This window comes from Rosa rugosa, chromosome 7 (assembly GCF_958449725.1).
Source record: "Rosa rugosa chromosome 7, drRosRugo1.1, whole genome shotgun sequence".
Taxonomy (NCBI): domain Eukaryota; kingdom Viridiplantae; phylum Streptophyta; class Magnoliopsida; order Rosales; family Rosaceae; genus Rosa; species Rosa rugosa.
The window spans coordinates 1,249,818-1,272,307 of NC_084826.1; the positions used below are offsets into that span (position 1 = coordinate 1,249,818).

General features: G+C 37.0%; 2 protein-coding genes across 3 annotated transcripts; both read right to left on the minus strand.

Moving 5' to 3' along the window:
• Positions 1 to 1,293: 1,293 nt before the first annotated feature.
• Positions 1,294 to 5,539, minus strand: LOC133721407 (probable leucine-rich repeat receptor-like protein kinase At5g63930). The gene is made up of 2 exons (XM_062148010.1): positions 2,026 to 5,539; positions 1,294 to 1,913 (listed from the first exon to the last, which is right to left on the minus strand). The coding sequence occupies exons 1-2, from the start codon at positions 4,949 to 4,951 to the stop codon at positions 1,504 to 1,506; spliced, it is 3,336 nt and encodes a 1,111-aa protein (XP_062003994.1). The 5' UTR covers positions 4,952 to 5,539; the 3' UTR covers positions 1,294 to 1,503.
• A 1,270-nt stretch (positions 5,540 to 6,809) lies between these two features.
• Positions 6,810 to 19,573, minus strand: LOC133721406 (protein PIR). Of its 2 annotated transcripts, none has more exons than XM_062148009.1 (30): positions 19,293 to 19,573; positions 19,096 to 19,168; positions 18,764 to 18,828; positions 18,492 to 18,569; positions 18,269 to 18,388; positions 18,109 to 18,179; positions 17,857 to 17,949; positions 17,374 to 17,443; positions 17,128 to 17,192; positions 16,733 to 16,928; positions 16,454 to 16,605; positions 16,252 to 16,345; positions 15,899 to 16,114; positions 15,422 to 15,633; positions 14,950 to 15,091; positions 13,856 to 14,024; positions 13,309 to 13,385; positions 12,878 to 13,048; positions 12,318 to 12,394; positions 12,140 to 12,242; positions 11,887 to 12,006; positions 11,661 to 11,804; positions 10,869 to 11,018; positions 10,509 to 10,652; positions 10,224 to 10,311; positions 9,735 to 9,862; positions 8,838 to 9,045; positions 8,506 to 8,678; positions 7,580 to 7,786; positions 6,810 to 7,191 (listed from the first exon to the last, which is right to left on the minus strand). In XM_062148009.1, the coding sequence occupies exons 1-30, from the start codon at positions 19,344 to 19,346 to the stop codon at positions 6,997 to 6,999; spliced, it is 3,855 nt and encodes a 1,284-aa protein (XP_062003993.1). In that variant the 5' UTR covers positions 19,347 to 19,573; the 3' UTR covers positions 6,810 to 6,996. The 2 variants fall into 2 exon arrangements, with proteins under 2 accessions (XP_062003993.1, XP_062003992.1); XM_062148008.1 differs by having other exon boundaries at positions 6,810 to 7,194.
• Positions 19,574 to 22,490: the final 2,917 nt, after the last annotated feature.

The window sequence follows — 22,490 nt, forward strand, 5'->3', positions numbered from 1 at the left end:
CTCTTTTATTGTTCAACAAAATTATACATAGCGATTTATCCCGATGGGGCCAATAAAAAATCACCACCTAAACAATTCTACTTTTTAAAATGAATACTGAAGCTCATCCAAAACCGTTCAACATTACCCATAAGATATCAAAAGAGACACAGATAATGTGAACACCCTTGGCGTCGTATCTTCAACCCTAGCCATTGGTTTTTCCATCTATTCAAACTACTAAATCAGTCAAAATGTTACACAAAAAATGAGGTAGTGAATTAATGACATAATTTATTATTTTCATGACAAAATTTATGGGGGGAAAAAACGTGCATGCACTGTATCATCTTAATAATATCATTAAAACTTTGGATTCTATGCAATGAAATGATTTGGGATGAAATCAGCTGTCCCCAATACACTATCTCTATGCTGTCCCCATGCATTCATTGGTCCACAAAGATTAAAAAAATATTTTCTTAATCTTTTTTTTTATTTTTTATTTTTTGTGGATCAATGAATGCATGGGGACAGAATGGGGATAGTGTAATTGGGGACAACTGATTTTATCCCAAATGATTTTGGGTTGGTAATAATGAGCTGTGAATGAGAGTGGTCTGATTGAACTTTTGAAATTATAGTGCGTTGGTGATAATTTCGTTTTGTTCGTTGATTTTTGTGGCTTGATTTTTTTTTTTCGAGGAGGAAAATAATTACAACTTAAAGTCCATGCTACAACCAAAATTAAACTGATCAAAATTAAAAGCAGACAAAGCTGAGTAAGGCAACTTTTTTGACCAAGTGATAGGAGTAGATGACTTGTGACCCATATTTGTAACAGCATCAGCAACGAAGTTGGCTTCTCTCGGAACATAAGAGAAGGAAATAGCTTCGAAATTGCTAGCCAGACTCAGGATGTCTTTCACAAGAGTACGAAGACGCTAAGGCGGAGCACATTTCTTGTTGATAGAGTCTATAATTAACTTGGAGTCACATTCGACATAAAGTTTTCGACAGTTAAGGAGGAGGGCATGATAAAGAGCATCACGAACAACACTTCCTTCAACAATAGGGACAAAAGCATGACCAATAGCTCTCGCACATATCTCCCTCCTATGTATCATTTATTTTCTTTAATAAATTTCGGAGTATTAGCTATCTTCTTTCACCTCGTTTCAGTTTTTTTTTTAAGAGAGAGAGAATTATGAAACTGAATAGGGATATATAGTTTAGTTTTCAAGAAATAACCCTATTAATGATCTCTACTTTTCTTTATAAGATGTCCCCTCCCTCTCCTTTGAGCTATAGACATTCGTAACAGGACCGAGAACAATCCTATTCAAGAGGTGTTACAAATTATATCATGATCAGCTGAAAACAACAATATGGGAGTGGAGTGCATGTGAACATAAGGTATGTACAAGGTACTTAATGGAAGGTTTCTATACTCGTTCAACATACAAGGATGAATATACCTGCTGATCAAAATCACCACACATTTAGATATTAGAACATCAAGGTTCAGTACCTCTTAGAAGTCGAATTCGTATCAGTATCATCACTTGGGGACTCATTAGCAAACTGTACTGTTTCTTTCTCATTCGACCCAAGAAGCATGGAAACAACTTCTCTCATGGTCGGGCGTTCAAAAGGAGACATGCTTGTGCACAACAAAGCAATTTTCAAGACAGTAATCATGTGAGAGACAGTAGCAGCAGCTTCAGCTTCATCTTCATCTTGTAAATTCAATCGAGCATCGAGTACTTCTGATGACAATGAATTGTTGAGAAAGTAAGTTCTAACCCAAGTTACCAGGTCGCCGCCTTCGTCTACTGATTGTACTGGTGTTTTACCAGTCAGCAACTCCAGAAGGACTACTCCATAGCTGTAGATGTCACATTTTTCTGTGACTTTCATAGTGTATGCATACTCTGAAATTAACCAGAAATCAGGTTCAAAAACTGAACTGATACATAAACAAAATACTCGTAGTAATTTTGCAGAATTCACTGTTGACTAAAAAGGGCTCAAAAGAAAGCTTACCAGGGGCTATGTATCCATAAGAACCTGCTACTGCAGACATTGACTTCGAATAGGGCATGTCAATCACCTTTGCTAACCCAAAATCTCCAACATGAGCTTCAAACATTTCATCGAGGAGAATGTTGTTGGACTTTATATCACGGTGAAAGATCCGAGGTTTGCAATCATGATGCAGATAAGAGAGACCCTGGGCAGCCCCAAGAGCAATATTGAACCTCGTTTGCCAATCAAGATTACAAGATTTTCCATGAAGTAATTCTCCTAAGCTGCCCCTTTCCATGTACTCATAAAGCAGAAGATTGGAACCCTGGTGGTAGCAGAAACCGTACAGCTTCACAATATTTCGATGCCTGATATTTCCTAAAGTTAGAATCTCTGCATGAAAGCTACTATCCACATTGTTTCCTTCCCTGTTGGATACTACCTTCTTGACAGCAACTGTATGACCATGAAACAAGACGGCTTTATACACAGTTCCAGAAGCTCCCCTTCCAATTGCAAATCTCTCGTCAAAGTTTTCAGTCGCCATAACCAAGTCTTGAAAAGTGAATCCTGCCTTTGGCGAAAAGTACACGTCCAAAACTGGAGAAGAGAGTGGTTTTTCTTGCGCAGAAGTTACTACATTGTCTACAGGACGTCTCATCACATATATAATGATTACGATTAAGATAAGAGAAACACCACCAATGGCTGCCGCAACAATAGCAATAATCTTCCCTAAGCGGGTTCTTTTGTTTGCCACATCTGCAGGAAAAGAGAGTGGAGATGGTGTTTCACAAGCACCAAGAGGGCCACCGCAAAGTCTTTTATTCCCAACAAAGCTGCTAACATCCATATTCTGAAAGAGTGGTAGAGAAGGAATAGGCCCTATCAAGTCATTGTATGAAAAGTTGCAGCCAAGTAAACTTGACAGGTTGTCAAAAGAACCTGGAATTCCACCGGTCAAATGGTTGTTATCGAGTAGAAGCAGTACCAGTAAAATAAGATTTCCAAGTTGAGGAGGTATCTCCCCAGAAATATTGTTATAACTGAGATTTAATCCAATCTGGAGGCTTGAAAGGGCACCCAACTCAGCTGGTATACCCCCAGAGAATGAGTTGCCACCCATTTGTAGCTCAGTCAAATGCAAGAGATTTCCCAGTGCAACTGGGATATCCCCCGAAAGATGATTATCGGAAAGCTTGAGAAGCTCCAACTGAGAAAGTGCTCCTATCTCACTTGGCAAGACATCCGAAAAGTTGTTGCTACTCAGATCAAGCCGTTGAAGCATTTTACAATTGAAAATTTCAGGTGGTATCCTGCCAGAAAGTAAATTCGATGAGACATTGAAGATCACCAACTGCGAGAGCTCACCAATCTCTCTTGGCAACTCAGATGTGAAGTAGTTGTCTGCAAGTAGTAGTCTCTGCAAAGTTCTGCAGTTACCAATTGCTGGAGGAATGGCACCGCTGAACTTGTTTTGATCCAACTCAACTGCAGAAAGGTTAACCAATTTGCACATTTCGGTTGGAAGAGTCCCTGTAAGGTTGTTTCCCACCAGACGGAGCTGCACCAATGACTTGCAGCTTGTGACCCCAGTTGGGATATTACCGGTGAGCCTGTTAGACCCCAAGTTTAACAAAATCAGATTAGAATTTCTGCAGACATGACGAGGAATTCTTCCTGTCAGGAAGTTGTCAGATAAGTCAACCACCCAAAGTGGGCTATACACCCCAAGTCCTTGAGGAATTATGTCACTCAACATATTGTTAAACAACTGTAGCATGATCAGCTCATTCATGTATTGAAATCCAGTTGGAATTGAACCAGTGAGATGATTTATAGAGAGGTCGAGCCTTGTCAGGTTTGTCAAGCTTGTGAGCTCCTCTGCAATAACACCTGTGAGTTGGTTGTCGAAAAGATAAAGCAATTGCAGCCCTGATATCTTACTGAGCTCAACTGGTATCTCTCCAGACAACAAGTTCTCAGAAAAATCAATATCCGTAGCAAGAGAAAGATTACCAATCTCTCTTGGAACCGTCCCGCTCAGCATATTTCTGTACATATATAGCTTCTCTAGAAATACAAGGCTCCCAAGCTCCTTTGGTATCTCTCCTTCAAGCTTGTTCTTGTAGAGGGCCAGAGTCTCCAAATTTGTACAGTTGCCAAGCTCCTTTGGAATGACACCAGAAAGCAGATTTTCCCAAAGAATTAAAACACTCAAATTCTCGAGCATTCCAATCTCTTTCGGAATTTCTCCGCTCAACTGATTTTGAGCTAGACCAAGATAGTTCAAGCTTTCACATTCACCAATCTCGGAAGGTAAGCTTCCTGATATTGAATTCTCCCCTGCCCGGAAAGTCTTCAATCTTTTGAGGTTGCCAATAGAACGTGGCAGTGGTCCACTAAGATTGTTAGTGTATGCAATCAATTGCGACAGAGAAGAAAGATTTCCAAGTTCTTCTGGGAAAGGCCCTGATATTCTATTATTGCACACATTCAAGACTTCTAAATAAGAAAGTCTACCCAATCCTGTGGGAATTTGACCTTCAAACTTATTGTTATTTAAACTAAGAACCTGCAAATAGGAACAATTCCCAATGTCTTCAGGTATACTCCCAGACATTTCATTGAAAGAAAGGTCAAGATAATTCAGGTGAATCATTCTACCAATGCTTGGAGATAAAGAACCCGAAAGATTCATGGAACTCAAGTCAAGAGACAAGACCACCGGATACAATCCTTCGCTACAATCCACTCCCCTCCATCCACAAGGTGTTGAATCACTGGAATTCCAACTACTAAGATGGCCAAATCCGTCAACAATTCTACTCTTTATTTCTAGAAGGTATTGACCCTGATCATTAAGCCCCTCAGATTCATAAACCATAAGGGCAGTAACAAGAGCAACTATAGTAATTAGCAAACCCACTGATATCTTCGCCATGAAGATCAAGCGAAATTGAAAACAATAACCCTAGTTCTAGCACTCAAAACATCACCAGCTGAAGAGAAAACTTCCCATGCAGATCTCCGGCCAAATAACTTTTGGTGAAAATTTACAGTTCAAGGGCACAAAGAAACATGAACCAAAGCAAAGCCTCAGAAAGATACAAGCATGCCAAACTACACGAGGAAGCAATTATTTTTCATACCTCAAGTTGATGACCAAGAATGGAAAACAAAAAGAAGCCATCAAAGAGAGCCAACCAGTTCTCTAGGAACCAACAAGAAATATACTTCACTTTCCCAGAAAAATAAAATTTTCTGGGAAAAATCATTGGGTTTTGATTGCACAGAATGGTGCATTGAATATGGTGAGCTTCTCCTTCCTCTGAATTGCCACCTTTCTTAAGAATAATGATGATCTTAAAGAACTAAAAAAAGCCATGTATTCATTTGGTCCCTTGCAAAATGATTTGCATGATCCACTTTGTGTGAATGACAAGGATGATATGAATGAGATGGAGAGAGAGATAGTGAGGCTGGGATGGCCGACAAAGCATGCACAATATTTTAGTGTTTCACAAAGCCAACTGCATTGCTCTCCATCTCTTTCTTTTTAGTTTTTAACCACAGAATACAGACAAAGCAAAGACTCCGAAATATTCTAACGCTGTTTCTTAAGGCATTATTAAACTGGCCGGTATCAAGTTTTGAGCAAGTCAACCTTGACCTCATGGAGTACACCATTTACATTGAGACAACTTCAAGTTTCTGTAGTTTATATTTTATGGGAAACTTTAGCCAGTGCTAGCCTTCAGAGACCCGTACGGTTTTTCCATAGTATTTGATTCTCATAGGCTAACGCGTAAAGCGTAGTTTGTGCCAGAACATATATAATACTATAATACTGGTTTTGGATCATCAATCTTACTTTGGATATACTGGAACTCAGGGTTGACTAAGACTTCAAGCATAATAAAATGAGAGTGGGAGGAGGAAGCGCATTTGAACACGTTAGGATTAGACTATGATTAAGTTATAGACTTCTAAAAAGATTCTTATCTAATCATGAGCTTATGAGAAAACTACGAGTTTCATGTTTGGAACATCAAACTAATGAGGCTCTGAGCATATGTTTTTCAAAACTTAGGCACCAGAATTCCCTTAATATGGCTTTGATGTATACCACCATACCCCGGTGTATGACATATTCTACGTTTTTCACCAGTATACAGGTGTTTTCCGGTTGGTCCAAGGATGAAGACCCTTGGCCTACTGTGTGGTAGAAACTATAGAATTTCCAATAACTTCAACACACATTTCACATAATGTCATTGCTGACGACCATTCATACAAAATTCTTATTTGACATGGAAGTATTACTTCAGTAGTGGTATGCACTATCCTAGTGGGGAAGGATTTATGTGGCGGGCCGCTGACCATTTGCCGTATACCACCATACCTCGGTGTATGACATATTCTAAGTTTTCCGTTGGTCCAAGGATGAAGAACCTTGGCCTAATTTATGGTAGAAAGTAGAAGCTATAGAATTTCCAATAATTTCAACACGCACTTCACATATAACGTCATTGCTGACGACCCTTCATACAAAATCCCAAACTTCAGTAGTGGTATGCACTATCCAAGTGGGTGAAGGTGAAGGTTTTGTATGGGGGGCCGCTGACCATTAGATTGGCCAATAAAAAGATGACACGCGTCAAAAGTAAGATACTTAGGGAAGTATGGGATAGTTGCAGAGGATATTTGGGTAGTGGGGTTTGATGTATGGCAAACGCGGCCTCTTCCTGTTGGCTCGTTTTTATAATATAATTCTCATTGGAGCTGTGCCAAGTGGTAGGTGGCTCGTAAGTGCAATTCATTTTCATTAGTGGTAAATAATTTCTTCAACAACAATGATCGTTGTCGTCTCGTTCTCTCTTTATACACGTACAGAATTTGAGTCCTAATCATGATCAAGTACAGAAACCAAAAGGAAGAATAGCAACTAGCACAAGAAGTAATGCGCGGGACCTGATTTGTTCCGATTCAGGCCTCTTTCTGTGGCAGTGTTTCAAATGCAGAGACGGTGTTCTCAAACTTGATCCGGTGCAGAGGGGCACCGCTTTGCTTGATAGCACAAGCTGTTTTATCTTCAAGAGGGCAACGCGCCTTTAACATGGAGAACACATGGTTGTTCAACCTCCTTGCTTTCTTCATTACTTCTAACAGGCCATCCCATCCCTTCTACCACATAAAGAAACCAATAAAAACCAAAACCAAATAGGCACGCAAAGAAAATTGGCAAGCTAAACCGAACACCTGTAATAAGTTTATCACATGCATTAACTATGCAAACTACTATGCAGTTTACTCATGCGATAAAAAACGGTCGAGAATTATATGCGAGGGTGATTATCTAATTACATTATGTTAGAATAGCTCATAGCAATAGGGGCTCAATACTATAAAAGTTTAGCCATGCATGTAGAAGTTTATTTAGTTCATGATGTCATTCTCTCAAGTGTAAAACTTGGTATGAGAACTGATAGACATGGTAACCAATTAGTTTAGAGACAAGCAATTTATTCAACAGAAGTTGAGAACAAGAAAAATTGTGTCGTTTCTATACCTGAACATAATGAGGGCTCTTATGGGTTTGGGTAATTGATGCAACCTCCACTTCAGCAACATTGAGGACCTGATATGAAAAATCCAAGAGCTCGAAATGCAGCTGTTGCCCAAGCAAGTAGATTATGGTGCAACCACCCCAAGCTACAGAATCACCCAGCACTTCTTGATTGTTTGGCAATACTCGAACAGACTCCTCTAGATAATACTACAATTTAAGAATTAGAACAGGTTAAGCAATATAGCAGCACATCAAGTTCACATTCTCCCACAATCAAGCTAGGTATACTCAATCTTAGTTATCAACATACTGAATCTTAGTTATAGACAAACACATGGTCACATGAACCATTGAAAATTAGCCAATTGTCCAAACTAGCAATGTAGTTCATAACTATTTTCAGTCACAAACTTTTATGCCTGGAGGTAGTGATGTTTATGTTAGTGCATTTTGTGTGATTGGGAGTGTTGACTTTGAAACATCACAAGGGTATCCAGGCTAAGATAAACATCCTCAAGAGGACCCATTCAGTAATAATTTATTGAGCAGTACCACAATTCCGATGGTTAATAGTTAACACTCGCTTAAAACATCCATGTTTATTGGCATCACCCACTACTACACCATTTTGGCAACATAGGGTACTCCCCAGAGTCTCTAGATCATTATGTACTAGTATTAAAGACAAACCACAACAACAGGATACCAAAGTACTAAGCATTTGCATGTAAAATGGGCTTCCTATATGTGTGTGTGTGTGTGTTTGGTATCCCCATCTAGATATTGCAGAGATTACAAAATCAAATTGCTGAACTACACAAAAGAGGTTACCGAAATATGCTAATAGTTTTTTCTTTTTTTTATTGATTTATGTTCTATCAACTAAATGATTTAAGAGAAACATACTGTGCAAGGGTATTCCTTACAATTTGAAGGCCACTGTATATACGATAGAAATCCTTTGAAGTTGTGATATCAATAAACCCTGTTTTGGGAACAGCACTCCATTTACTACAGTATTTATCCAGTGCTGCACTAGTAAAAGCTAGAGAATATTCCAGCACACTTCCCGTGTTCATGTTAGCCTTGTACAAAAGATCTGCAATGAAAAGGAAAAGTAGACAAATGACTTGATTAGAGAACAGCTATGAAACAGGAATCAAAATATAGTTATACGTTTCTCTAATTCCAGTTTCAAGTCAAGCATGTGAAACTAATATTTCTAGAACAATTTACACAGAGAACTGCAACTGCACACCTGCAGCTTCTGCCTGCTTCGATAAGGTATTGAAGGAAGCCGGATTTGGACACCCAGGGTTTGACACAATAGCAGAAGTAGCTGATTTAAAAAGGTTGACAATAGGGCTTTCTCCACCATCTTGAGAATGTAATATTTGTCCATCTGCAGCAGGAAGCAAGCCCAACCAAGGGGCTGTTTGCATGAAATGTGTGGTGTCTGTTTCTCTCTGCAAAGCATGTTAGATTGTGAGGGTATGAATCAAGCAGCCACAAAGATTAATTAAAATAGTAACCTATATGATAGGCAAGTACTAGAATTCGCCTGCCGAATATCATATAGAAGTGATAAAACTTGTGTTCACAATATAATTAGATGCCTCATAAGTCACAACATTGAATGTCTTGTCGCATTAAATATGTGGAAATCTGGAAATGGTTTTATTTCATAACATAGATTCCTTGAGATTTACAGGAGAACACCTCAGACGCTTTCCCTGTTTTGTTTACTTTTTCTCCCCATTCAACAGTGAGTTTTTTCTTTCCACATAATGAGAAGAACCAATGTCCAAAGAAGTGACAGTAACTGAGTACTAATGAAAAGCCCAAGTGCCGAACTATGTATACAAACTAATTCTGTGCTTTCTGGAGATGGACAAGAAGGTCTATGGGCAACATGTATGTGCTAGCATAGACACACATGAGCATGTGCCTCTTCATGTGTATGATGCAGGAAAATCTAAAAACAAGAAGTTATGTGGCAAAATCAAATTGAGATGTGGATCAATAACGCGCATATCTCAATTTGCATTACATCTTTGAAGTCCCTAGTAAAATTTGTGTGATAAATTATAAATTGTTATAAACACATGCAAGCATCCTTAATGAAGTTGTAAAATGAAGAATTTAGATCACTAACCAATACGATATCAAGAAGCCCCAGCCAATATAATACGCTTCCAATCTCCTTTATACCCCGAAGAACTTCTCCTTTGAGCTCTGATTTGGTTCCCCAAGTAAGCTGTTCCTTAACAAGCCTCATACAACCTGTGCAAGCACATATAAGCATAAACTATGACATATATTAGCAGGGGGAGGCGGCCCCAAATGTGCAAATTTACTACTCATTTTTATAATATCACATAAAACCTACAATTGACCTAATAAAAAGAAAAGGCCACAAAATTCAAGTAGAAGGTGTCGATTGCAATTGTATGACCACAATACATCATAATTATTGATCCACTTCATTTTATTTTTTCTATTTCTAATTGCAAAAACTGGACTGAATTTCAGCCTTATGAAGGAGAAACTGTGCTCTTTTCCATAAGAAAGCAGATATAACCTATCTATGCACCTGCAGCCGTGCATGTAAAAGTAAAAAAAAAATTAAAAAAATGCCATGTACCTGTCACGCCTCCATCAAAAGGAAGCAGTCCAATAGATTTTGGCAATGCTTCTTGCAATCCTGTTATCAAGGGTTCCAGGGTAGCTGTCTGTAAAAAGAACACATAAACCAGAGGGCAAACCTCAGTTAACCTTGCGCATTATCAAAAAATTGGATGCCACACAGAAAACCCTCTAACACTATGATGAATTCAGATGAAACATCTTAAAACTACCGCTTAGGAATTAATTAATTTGCATTTGCAATTTATCTGAACAACTGATCTATCTGCATGGCATGACATACCTTGTTAGATATATGATCTAGAAGTGCTCGGATTAGCCAGGGCAATGATCTGGACCCTAGAAGCCTTACAATGGAAAACATGTGAGGCATTCCAAAAAATCCACTGTGCAACCTTGCAAAACTTTGATGAGCTGCATTTAAATCCTTCCATGAAAACAGTAAAGTTAGAAAACAGCATGAGGATGAAGTAATAAAACTTGTTTTCGTCTACCTTATTAACAACATTTTTTTTACAGGAATTACAAAAGGTGATACGAGAGGATTCATATACACTGAAGAAAAAGGGGTGATGCAGGTTACAAACCATATCAATTGCATATTACCAACAATTTAACAGATATAGTAAGAAATATTGCTTACTTGAGTACCGCAATAGAAATTAGGCTTGGCGTAGGGAACTGATGGCTTTTGAACAGGAACAAGAGGAACCTTTGCTGATCGTGTAAAACGCTGGGTAGTATTGCAAAGGATGAAGTTTGGCAAGAAATCATTCTGCATCTCTGACCAAATCTAACAGAAACAAAATGAGTAAGTGAAGACTGGAAATGGATGACTCAAAATTTACAGTTCCAACCTGCTAACCAAGATTATCTAGAGCCGGAACATACTCATTGTTACATTGGTTCCAGTAAGACTGTAGTAATGTCAAAAGCAAATTACTTTGAATTTATTTACCGAAAAGAAAAAGTAATTTCATTTTGTGACATAAATGAACCAGAATGACATATAGGCTTATGATGCCACAGTCAAATGGTTAAGTAATTTTAATAATAAAAATTAAAGAATGCATTGACTTAAGCACTGATGACAAACGACCTCAACCTATAAACCATAATGTCCAGGGTAAGTTGACAGTACTTTGCATGAATTAAAAAAACAGGACATACATGTGCATGTGGGCTGGAGAATAAAGGACCAACCAATTTGAGGAACATTTAAGTTACATAAGAGTTAAAATAGTTATTGAAATGTATCTAAGACGGCTCGCAAAACAAATGCCACATAAGTTGGGTGCCTTGTGAACCTGGAAGTCTTTATATAAGAAACTAAAAGGATGATTTGGAGAGGGAATATTACTCATAATTAGTATAAAAAAATAATATAAAAAAATATATGAAAATGAAAAAATGATAGAGAGAAACTTAGCCAAACCTGAGAGGCAAGTCTACTAGAATATGACACCAGTGATATATTTTCTTGCATCTCATTCAACATTAGACTGAATGAGTCTATTGAAAGATCTCTGGAGAGCAATTCATGGGCATGCTTTAAGATATCCAGCAGATTTTCTAGTTCCTACCAACCAAATGTCAATTTGTTAACAATGTCTTTGCTGATTTAAATTAAGAGAACAAAGTGATGCTGTGAAACTACTTACCACAATAGCACATAGATCTTGAGACTCAAAACGATCATATAGAAACTCAATATTATCTCTGAAAACTTTGTTCATCCGCTCAGTAATCAAACTCCTTAAATCAATCATCCTTCCAAGCAACTGTACACAATCAAAACTATACTAAGTAGAGAATAGAAATACTAATTCAACTCATATGTACTTTATGATATGTACATTGCCAGTTATAACTTACAAGTATAGAACACGAAAAACTAAAAATTGGAAATCTCACCTTCACTCTGGTCAACTTTAGCAGTGTTGTGAACCTCATAGGCTCGACAGAGTATCTTTCTCCATTGTCCAATGCGAAAAGGAATGACGTATCAAGTAGCTTGCTGCAAGAAATGACAAGCAACACATATGAAAGGTTGCTCCACTGCTGACAGAGTAGCTAAAAGAAGTTAGCATACCTTGCTGCCCAGCTCTTGTAATATGTGAAAATTGTATCACAGAGTTTTGAAACAAATATGTCGAAACAATGATCCACCTAAGAGGGGGAAAAACAAATAAATCATCTAAGCGCAAGAATATTCTCAAACTATGACCTACATAGTTGTTGGATGTAATAATGCATTAAATTTCATTAAAAATTACTGTAACATTTCAGCATGGCCTCACAATGAAAGATGGACAGGAATACTCTCTTGGTAAACTGGTGACCAAGAATTTGTGGTCACCCACCCTTAGAATTAACATCAAGGTTTGAGAGTAGATGATGTGTTTTAAGTGTTTTAAACTCAACCCTTGATATCAAATAATATCAAGGGTAGGTGAGCATGAACTTTTTGGTGACCAACAAGGCCCTTCAAATATGAAATATATTTAAGATCTAAACTTAGCTGCAGCTAACTTTCCAGCCCATGGCCACAAGGACTCCAGTGTGAATTAAGCATGTTCAATGTAGCAAAGAACTAGGTAATCATGAATACAGTGAGACAACAGGTGCAACCAAGTGCACAAATTCAGGTACCTCAGCCTCAATTTCATCATAGAGGAACCGTTGCTTGAGCACAACCAATGCTTGCTGAGCAGAATCGTTATAGACGTCAAATGGTATCAAAACACTCTCTAGAATACCGGCATTATGTGACTCAAGCACATAATCCACCAACATCCAAGGAAGAGAGCATTCGATTGGAAACTGCACAGAGGTAAAATCATCACATTTAAAAGGAATCAAATGACGAAAAACTGGCTAAAATATTCAAGGATACAACCATACAACTAAAACAAGAAAAGTTAAGCATATAAGCGAACATGGTCAAAAATAAACCAATACAGTATATTTCTAATAATATTGGCTGCCTAAGTACCACTGGCAGAATTTATTTTTACATGAGTTCAAGAAATAATATAAAACAATAAAAGACACCCAGTTCATATGTGAAATAACGTCTTTACCTGAATAACACGAGAAGACTCCAAATAAAATTCTCTAAACCATAAGAAACCAAGATCCGTCAACGTTGCGACAGTCGCTGCAACATAATTACAAGGACAAATTTCAATTTTACCGTAGGTGACTAAATATTATATCTTAAGAAATGATCAAAACAACTTCTTATCCGTTTCAAACAGAATAATAAGCACTGGGAACATGCACAGAACTAGCAGGTATGTGTGTTCATGCACCAATAACCAGCTCAATGATGAATTGCATTGGGCTAGAGCAATACCATAAATTTGCAAGAACATCAAGGTTCAATATGTTTTCTAAGCATCAAGATTAAGTTCATGAATTCTACTAAAAGGGTGCATTAGGTAAAAATAAGAACTGCTAGGATAATCTGATTGCCAAAGGACCCAAAACAATGATAACTCAGGATAAGTTCAACGAGTAAGTTGCACTTCAAAGGTTACTTTTGAAAAATTGGTCCTGCTGGGATATGTAAAGCGCAAAATCTAAGACTCCTACCTAAATAAAGACAAAGTAGAGTTGGAATAATACCTGAATAGTCCAGAATATGCAGGAAGAAGCTAAGCTTGTAAAAAAATGTTTCTAACTGTTTTAGGTCATTAACAGGGATCTCAGAACCACTATTCCCAAAGAGCCCTCCAGGCTTCCTAAGGTTACCACCGGAAACAACTTCATATATCAGGAACTGCAAGCAGTGCACCTAAGAATAGAAATTGAATTGATCAATTAGCTCAATCTCAGGCGACAAAATTGTGTGAGAATGTACAATGTCCAATTAGTCATCTATTTAAACACAATAACATTGAGCAGTCATGAAAAGAGGAATGTGCATGCCATACGAGAACCATGCAGAAAAGAAACATTAAATTCAGATCGAGTCCCATTACTGATGAAGAAACTCTACAGAAAGACAATGCTTATATATGAAAGGACAACCCCAGTAAAACTTCAAGTATACCAATCATGCAGAAAACTTATCTCTACTGGTGGTTTTATAAAAATGGATTACAAAATATAAAAAGTTTCAGAAGTGATAGCAGGATGTGACATCAAAGTGCATATGCAATGTGTTGACATTTGACAATTAGTGCAAAAACCCTTTGTCATCATGAAAACATTTAGAAATTCATCCGTCCTCCCCCAGGCAAGGTTCCACCATGCACATTGTACACATATCACGTAAGTATATATATGGGTCTGTAACCAGGTAAGTATTATGTGGAGATTCAATTTATGCAAGCATGAAAATGCAAGTTTCATGTGTACACATGCACATTCAAATGGGTATATATCCATGCAAAATGCTCATTACCAACTCTGCGGGCATGTATTAATGTGGTCTGTTATGGTCACTTTCAGGAGAAAAGTTCATATGAAATTCAATACCATGATTTGGAATTAAAAGGAACGACATATTCATCCTTAATCTGCCTCTTTCTGATATGTAAGATTATTAAGGAAATCCCAGTTAGATTATACATAGTGGTATTCTGATTAACTTCCTGTCTAAAAGAACAAATGGAAAGGGAAAATAAAATAAAAAGAGCAATAATAGGTAAGGCAAAACACTTGGTATAATAAAAACAACTTATATTGCATTAAATGAGCTGGATGATGAGGGAAACCTGAGCGGCTGTTGGTGCAACTGGCCTTGGATAAAAAACATTTCCTTTGCTTTCTTCACTACCATGCTGAAGGGGTCCAGATTCAGACTTACTTGTATTTGCCATCCAGTCTGCTGAAAGAGTCCGCATATCGGAAAGGATCCTGAATTGTATCTAACTAGTTAGCAATTTAAAACTGATACCCCAAAACTTATATTGCATAAATAAGGTATTTCATTTTTCTTCACAAGAGACTAAACAATTTTAATAAATAAAAATAATGATGAGGAATCATATGATATATTTAATCTATAAGCTTGCAACTTGGAATCATTTGATAACCAGAGTCATTCATTGATAAATCATCACTATGAGTCAGACTCAATAGAATTTGATCAATCTTTTTTTCTGTCATTAAGGTGGATAACGGTAGAAAAATATAGGAGTTTCAACCGCAAAGTTTAAATCATATTTAAGTAACTTAAATACCCACCTAGAAAGGTCCTTCTTCTTTCGAAAGGTAGTACGCAACATAGTGGCCAATGTATTCTGAACAAAATCTTGAACCTCGGCATGTATTGTCTCCCATAAAGCATCAGCTACCAATGTGTCACTAGACTGCATCATAGATCCTATGCTCTTTATGTAGCTAACAAGTTCCACCAGCGCTTTCCTTTCCTCTGCACTATAGTTATAACGTACCACCTAACATATATTCCAAGATCATGTCACTATCATCTAATACGATGGATGTGATCAACATATAGGCAGACAAGAACTGAACTGAAAAAATTAGGATATGCGTATATTAGTTAATTGACTTAATTCAGGTTATATTTAGTCTATTCAAGTTTCTTCCATGTATATACTGAACTGAAATACTTACCATATGCATATATTAGTTAATTCAGGTTATTTTTAGATTATTAAAATGTATAACCTAAAAGCCATTTCTTAGGGTATTCAAGACCTTTTCATAGTCAGAAAATGATGCTGAAGCCTCTTGTGATTCGGAGGGAACTATATCCTTGCAGGGACGAGAAAATTTCCATGCACATTGTTCCCAAATGCGTGCAGTCCATCTACTTAAAAGCTGAAAACCTTCAACAATCATATCATATATATTTCCCTTGACTTCTTTGCACCACTCAATATCGGCACTATCTGTTGACTTCAACAACAATAGCTGCATAGAACAGAATGAACAAAAGAGTAATGGATTTCAGAAAATTAAAAATGAGCGCAAGTAAGAAGAAATCATATTAGTAAAAACAGGACCTTGAAAAGGAGGACTGAGGAGGAGGAAGAGAAGGAGGAGAAGACCTGATTCATGGAGGAAGCAAAACGAATTGTGAAGTCATCATGTTCGGCACGGATGGATCCAATATGATTGACGATTAGATAATGCCTCTGATAAGTAAATCAAGTCAAGGTCTCACCGGAAAGGTTACCTACCTTAGCCATGCTAAAAGGTTATCATGTCAATTCACTTAACAAACTGACAAAAAAGATAAACAAAGGATATTCTTGTGCCTCACGGGCTGGAAGCTCATGAGGTGATGGAAGGCTGAGAAGACGAGTTTGGGCAGAAAACTTTTGGAAGTACATTGACAATTCTTTCATGATTGCAGCAGGAGAAAGATGGAGATCTGGAAATGCAGGAATTACTGGATCATTCTGCAAAAAATCAAAAAAAAAAAAAACAACAACAAAAGTGTTTAGATTTTTCTTTTTCTTGGGGCTCTGGGGGAGGAGGTGAGAAATTGGCTACTTACAATCTTGTGTAACTATATCTATACATTACCTTGAATATGTTAATAAGTCTGTTGATTTTCACTCTCTTGTACAAAGACTCGCTATCTTTTTCTGATGATGTTGCTAAGACAACTAGAATCGGCAGAACACGAAGAAGAATGTGCCGCTCTGGGAACAGAAGTGCAAAATCCAGCTCTAGTGACTCGACAGCAAAAACTATGAGTACTTGAAGAATATCTTCTACGCTATATCGAGTCAAGGAACTCAAAATAGACTAACAGTGTGTATCCTCAATTGTAAATGTAATAATAACAACAAAAGACATATTACTATATAACCTCTCGACAAGATAAAATCTAGAAGCTCATAAAAAGTAGAATAAGAATAGATGCAAGTCATCAGTTCTTCTCTTCATGTCAGCTATAACTATTGAACACAGGATACTTGTTCACGCGGAACATCTCAGCATGCAAATTCAACAAGATAGCCCACCTTGTGCTAAGGAAAATCTGCAGCAGTTAATTAAGAAATAATTAGAATAGTTATATTATAGGGCCTGATGTCATATCAGACTACCAAAAACAAAAGAAATGAAAACAGTTTCCAAGATGGCAAAACTTAAATAGTACATATTCATCAAAAGCTGTATAACAGGACAATACTAAGATAGAGAAGGTAGCTCTGCCATACCTGTAAGTCATCCAACTCCTCTCTCATTGAATCAGTATCATGCCACTGTACACTTACTTGTGTGAATGTCCTGAAAAATTCAGAATAGGTCAAAAGCATGCAATTTAACCACTACCAAAGTAGCATAAGATGGAGGAAAGAAAGGATGTTGCAAATACAGCACTAGTAAACAAGCATTCGTATCACATGCTAGACCTACTTTTTCAGTTTTCCCCTTTTTTCTTCTTTTCTTGGTAACTCATCTTGCAGACGAGTATAGAAGCAGTATAAAATTTCAGTAATAACAGTTTATTAACTAATTCTAGTGCTAGTGATTTGAAACCGTAAACTATGCGTTGAACCATATACAATAAGCTAAGCGAGAGAAACTTAAAAGGAGGTATTCATATTTTATAGAAAATTAGTTTGTCCAGGATCACATGGCATGTCGTATAGTCCGCATTGCTATAGCAACCATATATAGAGCGAAAATAATTGGCATACCTTTTATACCAAGAGAAATCATTTGGTATGCTTGCCTTTGCATTTTTAAGATGATCAAGTTGCACCAAAGTGTCAAGTAACTTCAACATGGACCTGTAATGAATAAATTAGCAGACTAACGTTGACATAGCCATACACATCACAGTGACCAGTGAGTAGATTTGAGCTCAAGCATGTCTGAGAACATGTGATAGAGGACTAAAACAAAAGTAAACAAAAAAAAAAGTTGCTTCAGAAGAATATTAAGCATACCAGAGATGAGTTACTGTAGGTCCATTAATGCGTCTCTCGGGCCTTGAGAAGCGTTGCATATCTGCAGCTAGCTGCGTCAGAGAAAAACGTCCATGGTCGGTGAAAACTCAACTTGAGAACAGCAAAGGAGTGTAAAACCAAGGTTTAGACAAGCTCATACCTTTGATGCAGCCGAAGCTTGCCAGCGCTGTATTTCACGTAGGCGACTCATTTCCAAGTCCAGAACTTGATAAGTTTCAAGGTACAAGTCAGCTTGATTTTGTTTCATAGAATCGGGAAGCTGCAAAAACGTATTTATACACACACACATATACACATGTTAGTTACAAATCAGCTTAACCATATCACGTCATATGGTAAGAATGATGAAGGAAGAGTTGGACCTGAGGAAGTGCCTTGACACAACTACGATATGTATACAGCACAGATCCCATCTCCTTTCCCTCGAATATAAGAGCATTCTGCATAAATATCCAAAACACAATCAACGACAACAGTAAGATGCATTTCTAAAGTGAATGAAAAGCTGAAAAGAAAAAAAAAATTATAACATCCATTGTTTTCATTAATATTAATCCGAACAGAAGAAGAAAAATTATATATTTAAACAATGCCTTACAAAGACAAGGCAAAACAGTCAAAAACAGGTGCATACCAGTTGATTGAGAGCTTTTGTGTCTTCTGATAGAGACAAGCGATATGCAGAAACATCACTATACTCTACAAAATGGCAACAGTAATGAATTACAAGGAGAGTACTGTCATATACAGTAATAGAGGATTCATCCATCTAGCAGTAAGTACAGTCCTATCAGTGAACACTAACGTTCAAATTCGAACTTCCCAAGATCCATTATATTTCGCAAAAATAGTTAAAACTTTTATATCATGTATCATATTATCAACTATTTCACTCTAAGATTTCCTAACATACACCAAAATCTCAATTACTGTAGAAATGGAAACTTGTCTAGACAAGAAATGTACCAATTGGACTGTCAGTTGCTCCGGTGTCAGTCGAAACCCAAATTCCTGGTCCTTGAACCTCTGCTTGCTCATCCTACACACCAGAGTCACAACGAGCACAGTTCAAATCATATCAATGAAGAAAATGGAGGCAAATTTTTCCAAAATTCAACTAGAACTGAGCGAGAATGAGCTAGTGAGAAGACGAGAAAGATCACCTCCAGTGAGAATGTAGATAGCGCAGCAATGGCTTCTTCAACCGGAACAGCCATGAGTGTGAACGCAGCAGAAAAACGGTGTGAAAATAAGATCGGACCGAGAAATTGAAGCGGTAGAGAAGCTTAGAGGAGACGCAATCGCCGCATTGTGGTTGAGGTTTGGCCGGAAACGGAGAGCTAGAGTTTGAAGAGTTTGCGTCCGCCGGAGAGAGAGAGAGATCGCCGGCGAGTCGTTTTCGGAGATTTGTCTGAAGAGGTCTGAGTGGAGCGGGTACCTGTACTGTTTTACAAACTTGGATTTTACTTTACTCCAACTATTCTAGTATTGCACTTTTGCCCCCTGTAAAGTTTGTATTTTCAATTCAAGTCCAAATCCAATTTATTCGTTTATCCCATATCGATCAATTACTTACCTAGTTAAAAATTTGGGAAATCACATCGAAAAATGATAACTCGACAATCTACCCTATTTTCATTGAGTTTCATCCCCATCCGTCAACTTCTTAGCAATCTCTCTTGGAATTGGATCTCCCATAAAGCTAACCATGCTGCCAATGCAGCAGCAAATAAGCTAGCCAAATCAAGGTTGTTCGCTAAAGTATGGGTTAATCCCAACCTCATTAGTGTCTGTTTTAACTAGCAATTGACTTCCTTGTCCTCACTAAATTTTCATTATTCTTTGTTGTTATTTGCCTGGTATTACTACCAGATGTTTCAGTTGTATTTGGTTTATGTACTTGTGACTTCTCTCTATTGGATTTTTATCTGACATCTATTGGTCCAATAAAATAAAAAAAAAAAAAAAAACTACTCAGTTAGTAAAACAATAAAATTCACAATGAAAATCATGGTCATATTGTAGGCTTATTACAAAACACGGTTGATTGATGTAACTTTTCAACGGTTAAATCATGGATTTAGATTGACGACTGTATGTAAATAAGAGAGAGTTAGGATGCTCACATACATACTGATTCAGATGCAAATATTTTCTGAGGAAGTATGAGAGATCAAGACAAATAAGGGAGAAGAAACTGATATAGATTAAAAAAAAATTGATTCTTTGTGGATAAACCTATGACAGTGTGTATATACTAGCACAAATAGCCAATATATGTGTGACATATGTGAAAGATAAGATGTTTCGGTCCTGATAGGTTGATGAGATCATTTTGTTAGGCTCAGACACTTACATTTCCGAGTAGTGCTCCAACACAATCTAAAAGCGCTCTTACTTAAGGTCTTCCTTCAATATTTGTATGTTCTTTTATTTGATTGGTTTCTATCTTCAATTGATAGAGCACATAGCCACAAAGACCTCCACTGAATTTTAAGCTTTTAATGATTAATATCGGGCCAACTTTCTTTCAATAAAAATTTTCATATATAGAAACATGAATAAATTTGTTAGGAGGTGTTGGAGTCGAAATACAAAGTGAGATGAACCGATCACAGTGCATAAGGAAATTAAGCATAATTCTCAATGCATAGCGAGTAAAAAATAATATAAGTTGGTTAATGCAAAGGAATTATTAATTACAATATCTCTAAATCTACGGAAAGAGTTAGTTGTAAGAAATAACTATCTAGATCACGTTTCTTCACCGTCCACCGTGAAAATCTTTAGAATTCTAGACACAGAAACAGCACAGTTTGTTGCATCCTCAAGGGTGATGGTCAATTTAGATCTTCTTAGGGTTTGTGTCGATGTCTCCATATACGGCTAAAAAGGTAAAACGGCATATAAAAGCATTCATCTATTTATCCTCTCGTTATAATCGTTAATTTTGTTTTAATGAAAATTGTCGTCTTCCATTCATAATTCTATTCGAGTCAATTTGACGTTACTACAATAAAAAATTATTTTTCAATTATAGGTGGAAAGTCATATTTTTTCGGACTCTAAAAGTCATATTTCTCATTGAGCGGCAACAAATAAAAAAAACGGCACATTCTCTCAAAATATAGGAGTACAATCCATAGATAAATCAAAGATATGATTGTCCATTTGAACTACCTAATGACATATGTTAGACATGGATTGTAGTACTCACTCCTCAGCCCTCTCTCCTTCATCATTTGCAGCAGCTTCCTTCACCACAGCAGCCGCCTCAACGTGTTTTTCATGAATGACTTCATAATGTACATGTGCCTCATTGAGCTTGGTGAGATCGTAGTGCATTTTACAAAAACCACAATAAAACTACTTGGTTGGCTGAATAAAAATAATAGAAAAGTCAACATTGTAAGAACATGATAACATACAACAACGAAATAAACGAGATGGCAGTGGAGAGCAAACCTTGGTTGATTTGTTGTCACACTAAATATTTCTTCTAAGAAATCTTGTCCATTTAGTCTAGGAGATGTTTTTGTTTTTGTTCCGGATGGAAAGATTTATAATTTTGGCATATTGTATACATATTAATTGGAATGCATAAGATCTTTAAAAATAGTTATTACAATGTAATACAACAATATTTTGTTGCACATTCATACTTTTTTTTTTTTTAAATTGAAACAAATTTAGATACTTCACTTACAAGATTTTAGTCCACCCACACAATTTGTATCCAACCATCATCAAAACATGAGAAATAGAATAGATAGAGGAGAAAAGAGTGGAGTAGCATTCACTAGCTACAACAAGCAAGTTAGAATTAGTAGTCATCAAGTCTCAAATGAATTAGAATGGTTATAGCAGCCTCCTTACAAGCTGAATAAGTATTCTTTGCATTCCTTATCCATACAATAAATTTGAGAATCAATGGTATGTTGTTAATATCAATATTTGCTGTAAGAGTTTTGATTATGCAACAACAATTCAATTGCACTACCGGTTTCAAACGAAAGTTCCGCATATTTTAGATTGCACGTTCTCGAGCCCCAACATGTTCTCATCTAGCTCCTATAGAACTAGCAATTGCATTTCTATAGGAGCTAGAGGAGAGTACTAAAAAAAAAAACATAATCTCTTGCAGGATTAAAGAGTTATTAGAAAATTCATCCTAGAGTTATTCTCAACAATAAAGTCACTTGCCAAATTCTCTATAATTGTGTTGCTTCCTATGAACTTGGAGAGCAAAGAACATCAATGTTCAACACCAGTACATTGGAGAATTGCTCTATTATGTTGTTTTCCAACAGCCTCAATCTGTTTGAAAACTTGCTCAATACATTGAAGAACTACCTCAATAC

What these genes read in the sequence shown, in the direction of transcription:
- LOC133721406 (XM_062148008.1), bottom strand. Translation starts at nt 19,346, where the DNA reads ATGGCTGTTCCGGTTGAAGAAGCCATTGCTGCGCTATCTACATTCTCA. An exon ending in GCATATTCTGGACTATTCAG is followed by an intron (nt 13,386 to 13,855) that starts GTATTATTCCAA and finishes ATTATGTTGCAG; the next exon opens with CGACTGTCGCAACGTTGACG. An exon ending in ATTTCTATTGCGGTACTCAA is followed by an intron (nt 10,653 to 10,868) that starts GTAAGCAATATT and finishes TTTTCATGGAAG; the next exon opens with GATTTAAATGCAGCTCATCA.
- LOC133721407 (XM_062148010.1), bottom strand. Translation starts at nt 4,951, where the DNA reads ATGGCGAAGATATCAGTGGGTTTGCTAATTACTATAGTTGCTCTTGTT. An exon ending in TTATGGATACATAGCCCCTG is followed by an intron (nt 1,914 to 2,025) that starts GTAAGCTTTCTT and finishes GGTTAATTTCAG; the next exon opens with AGTATGCATACACTATGAAA.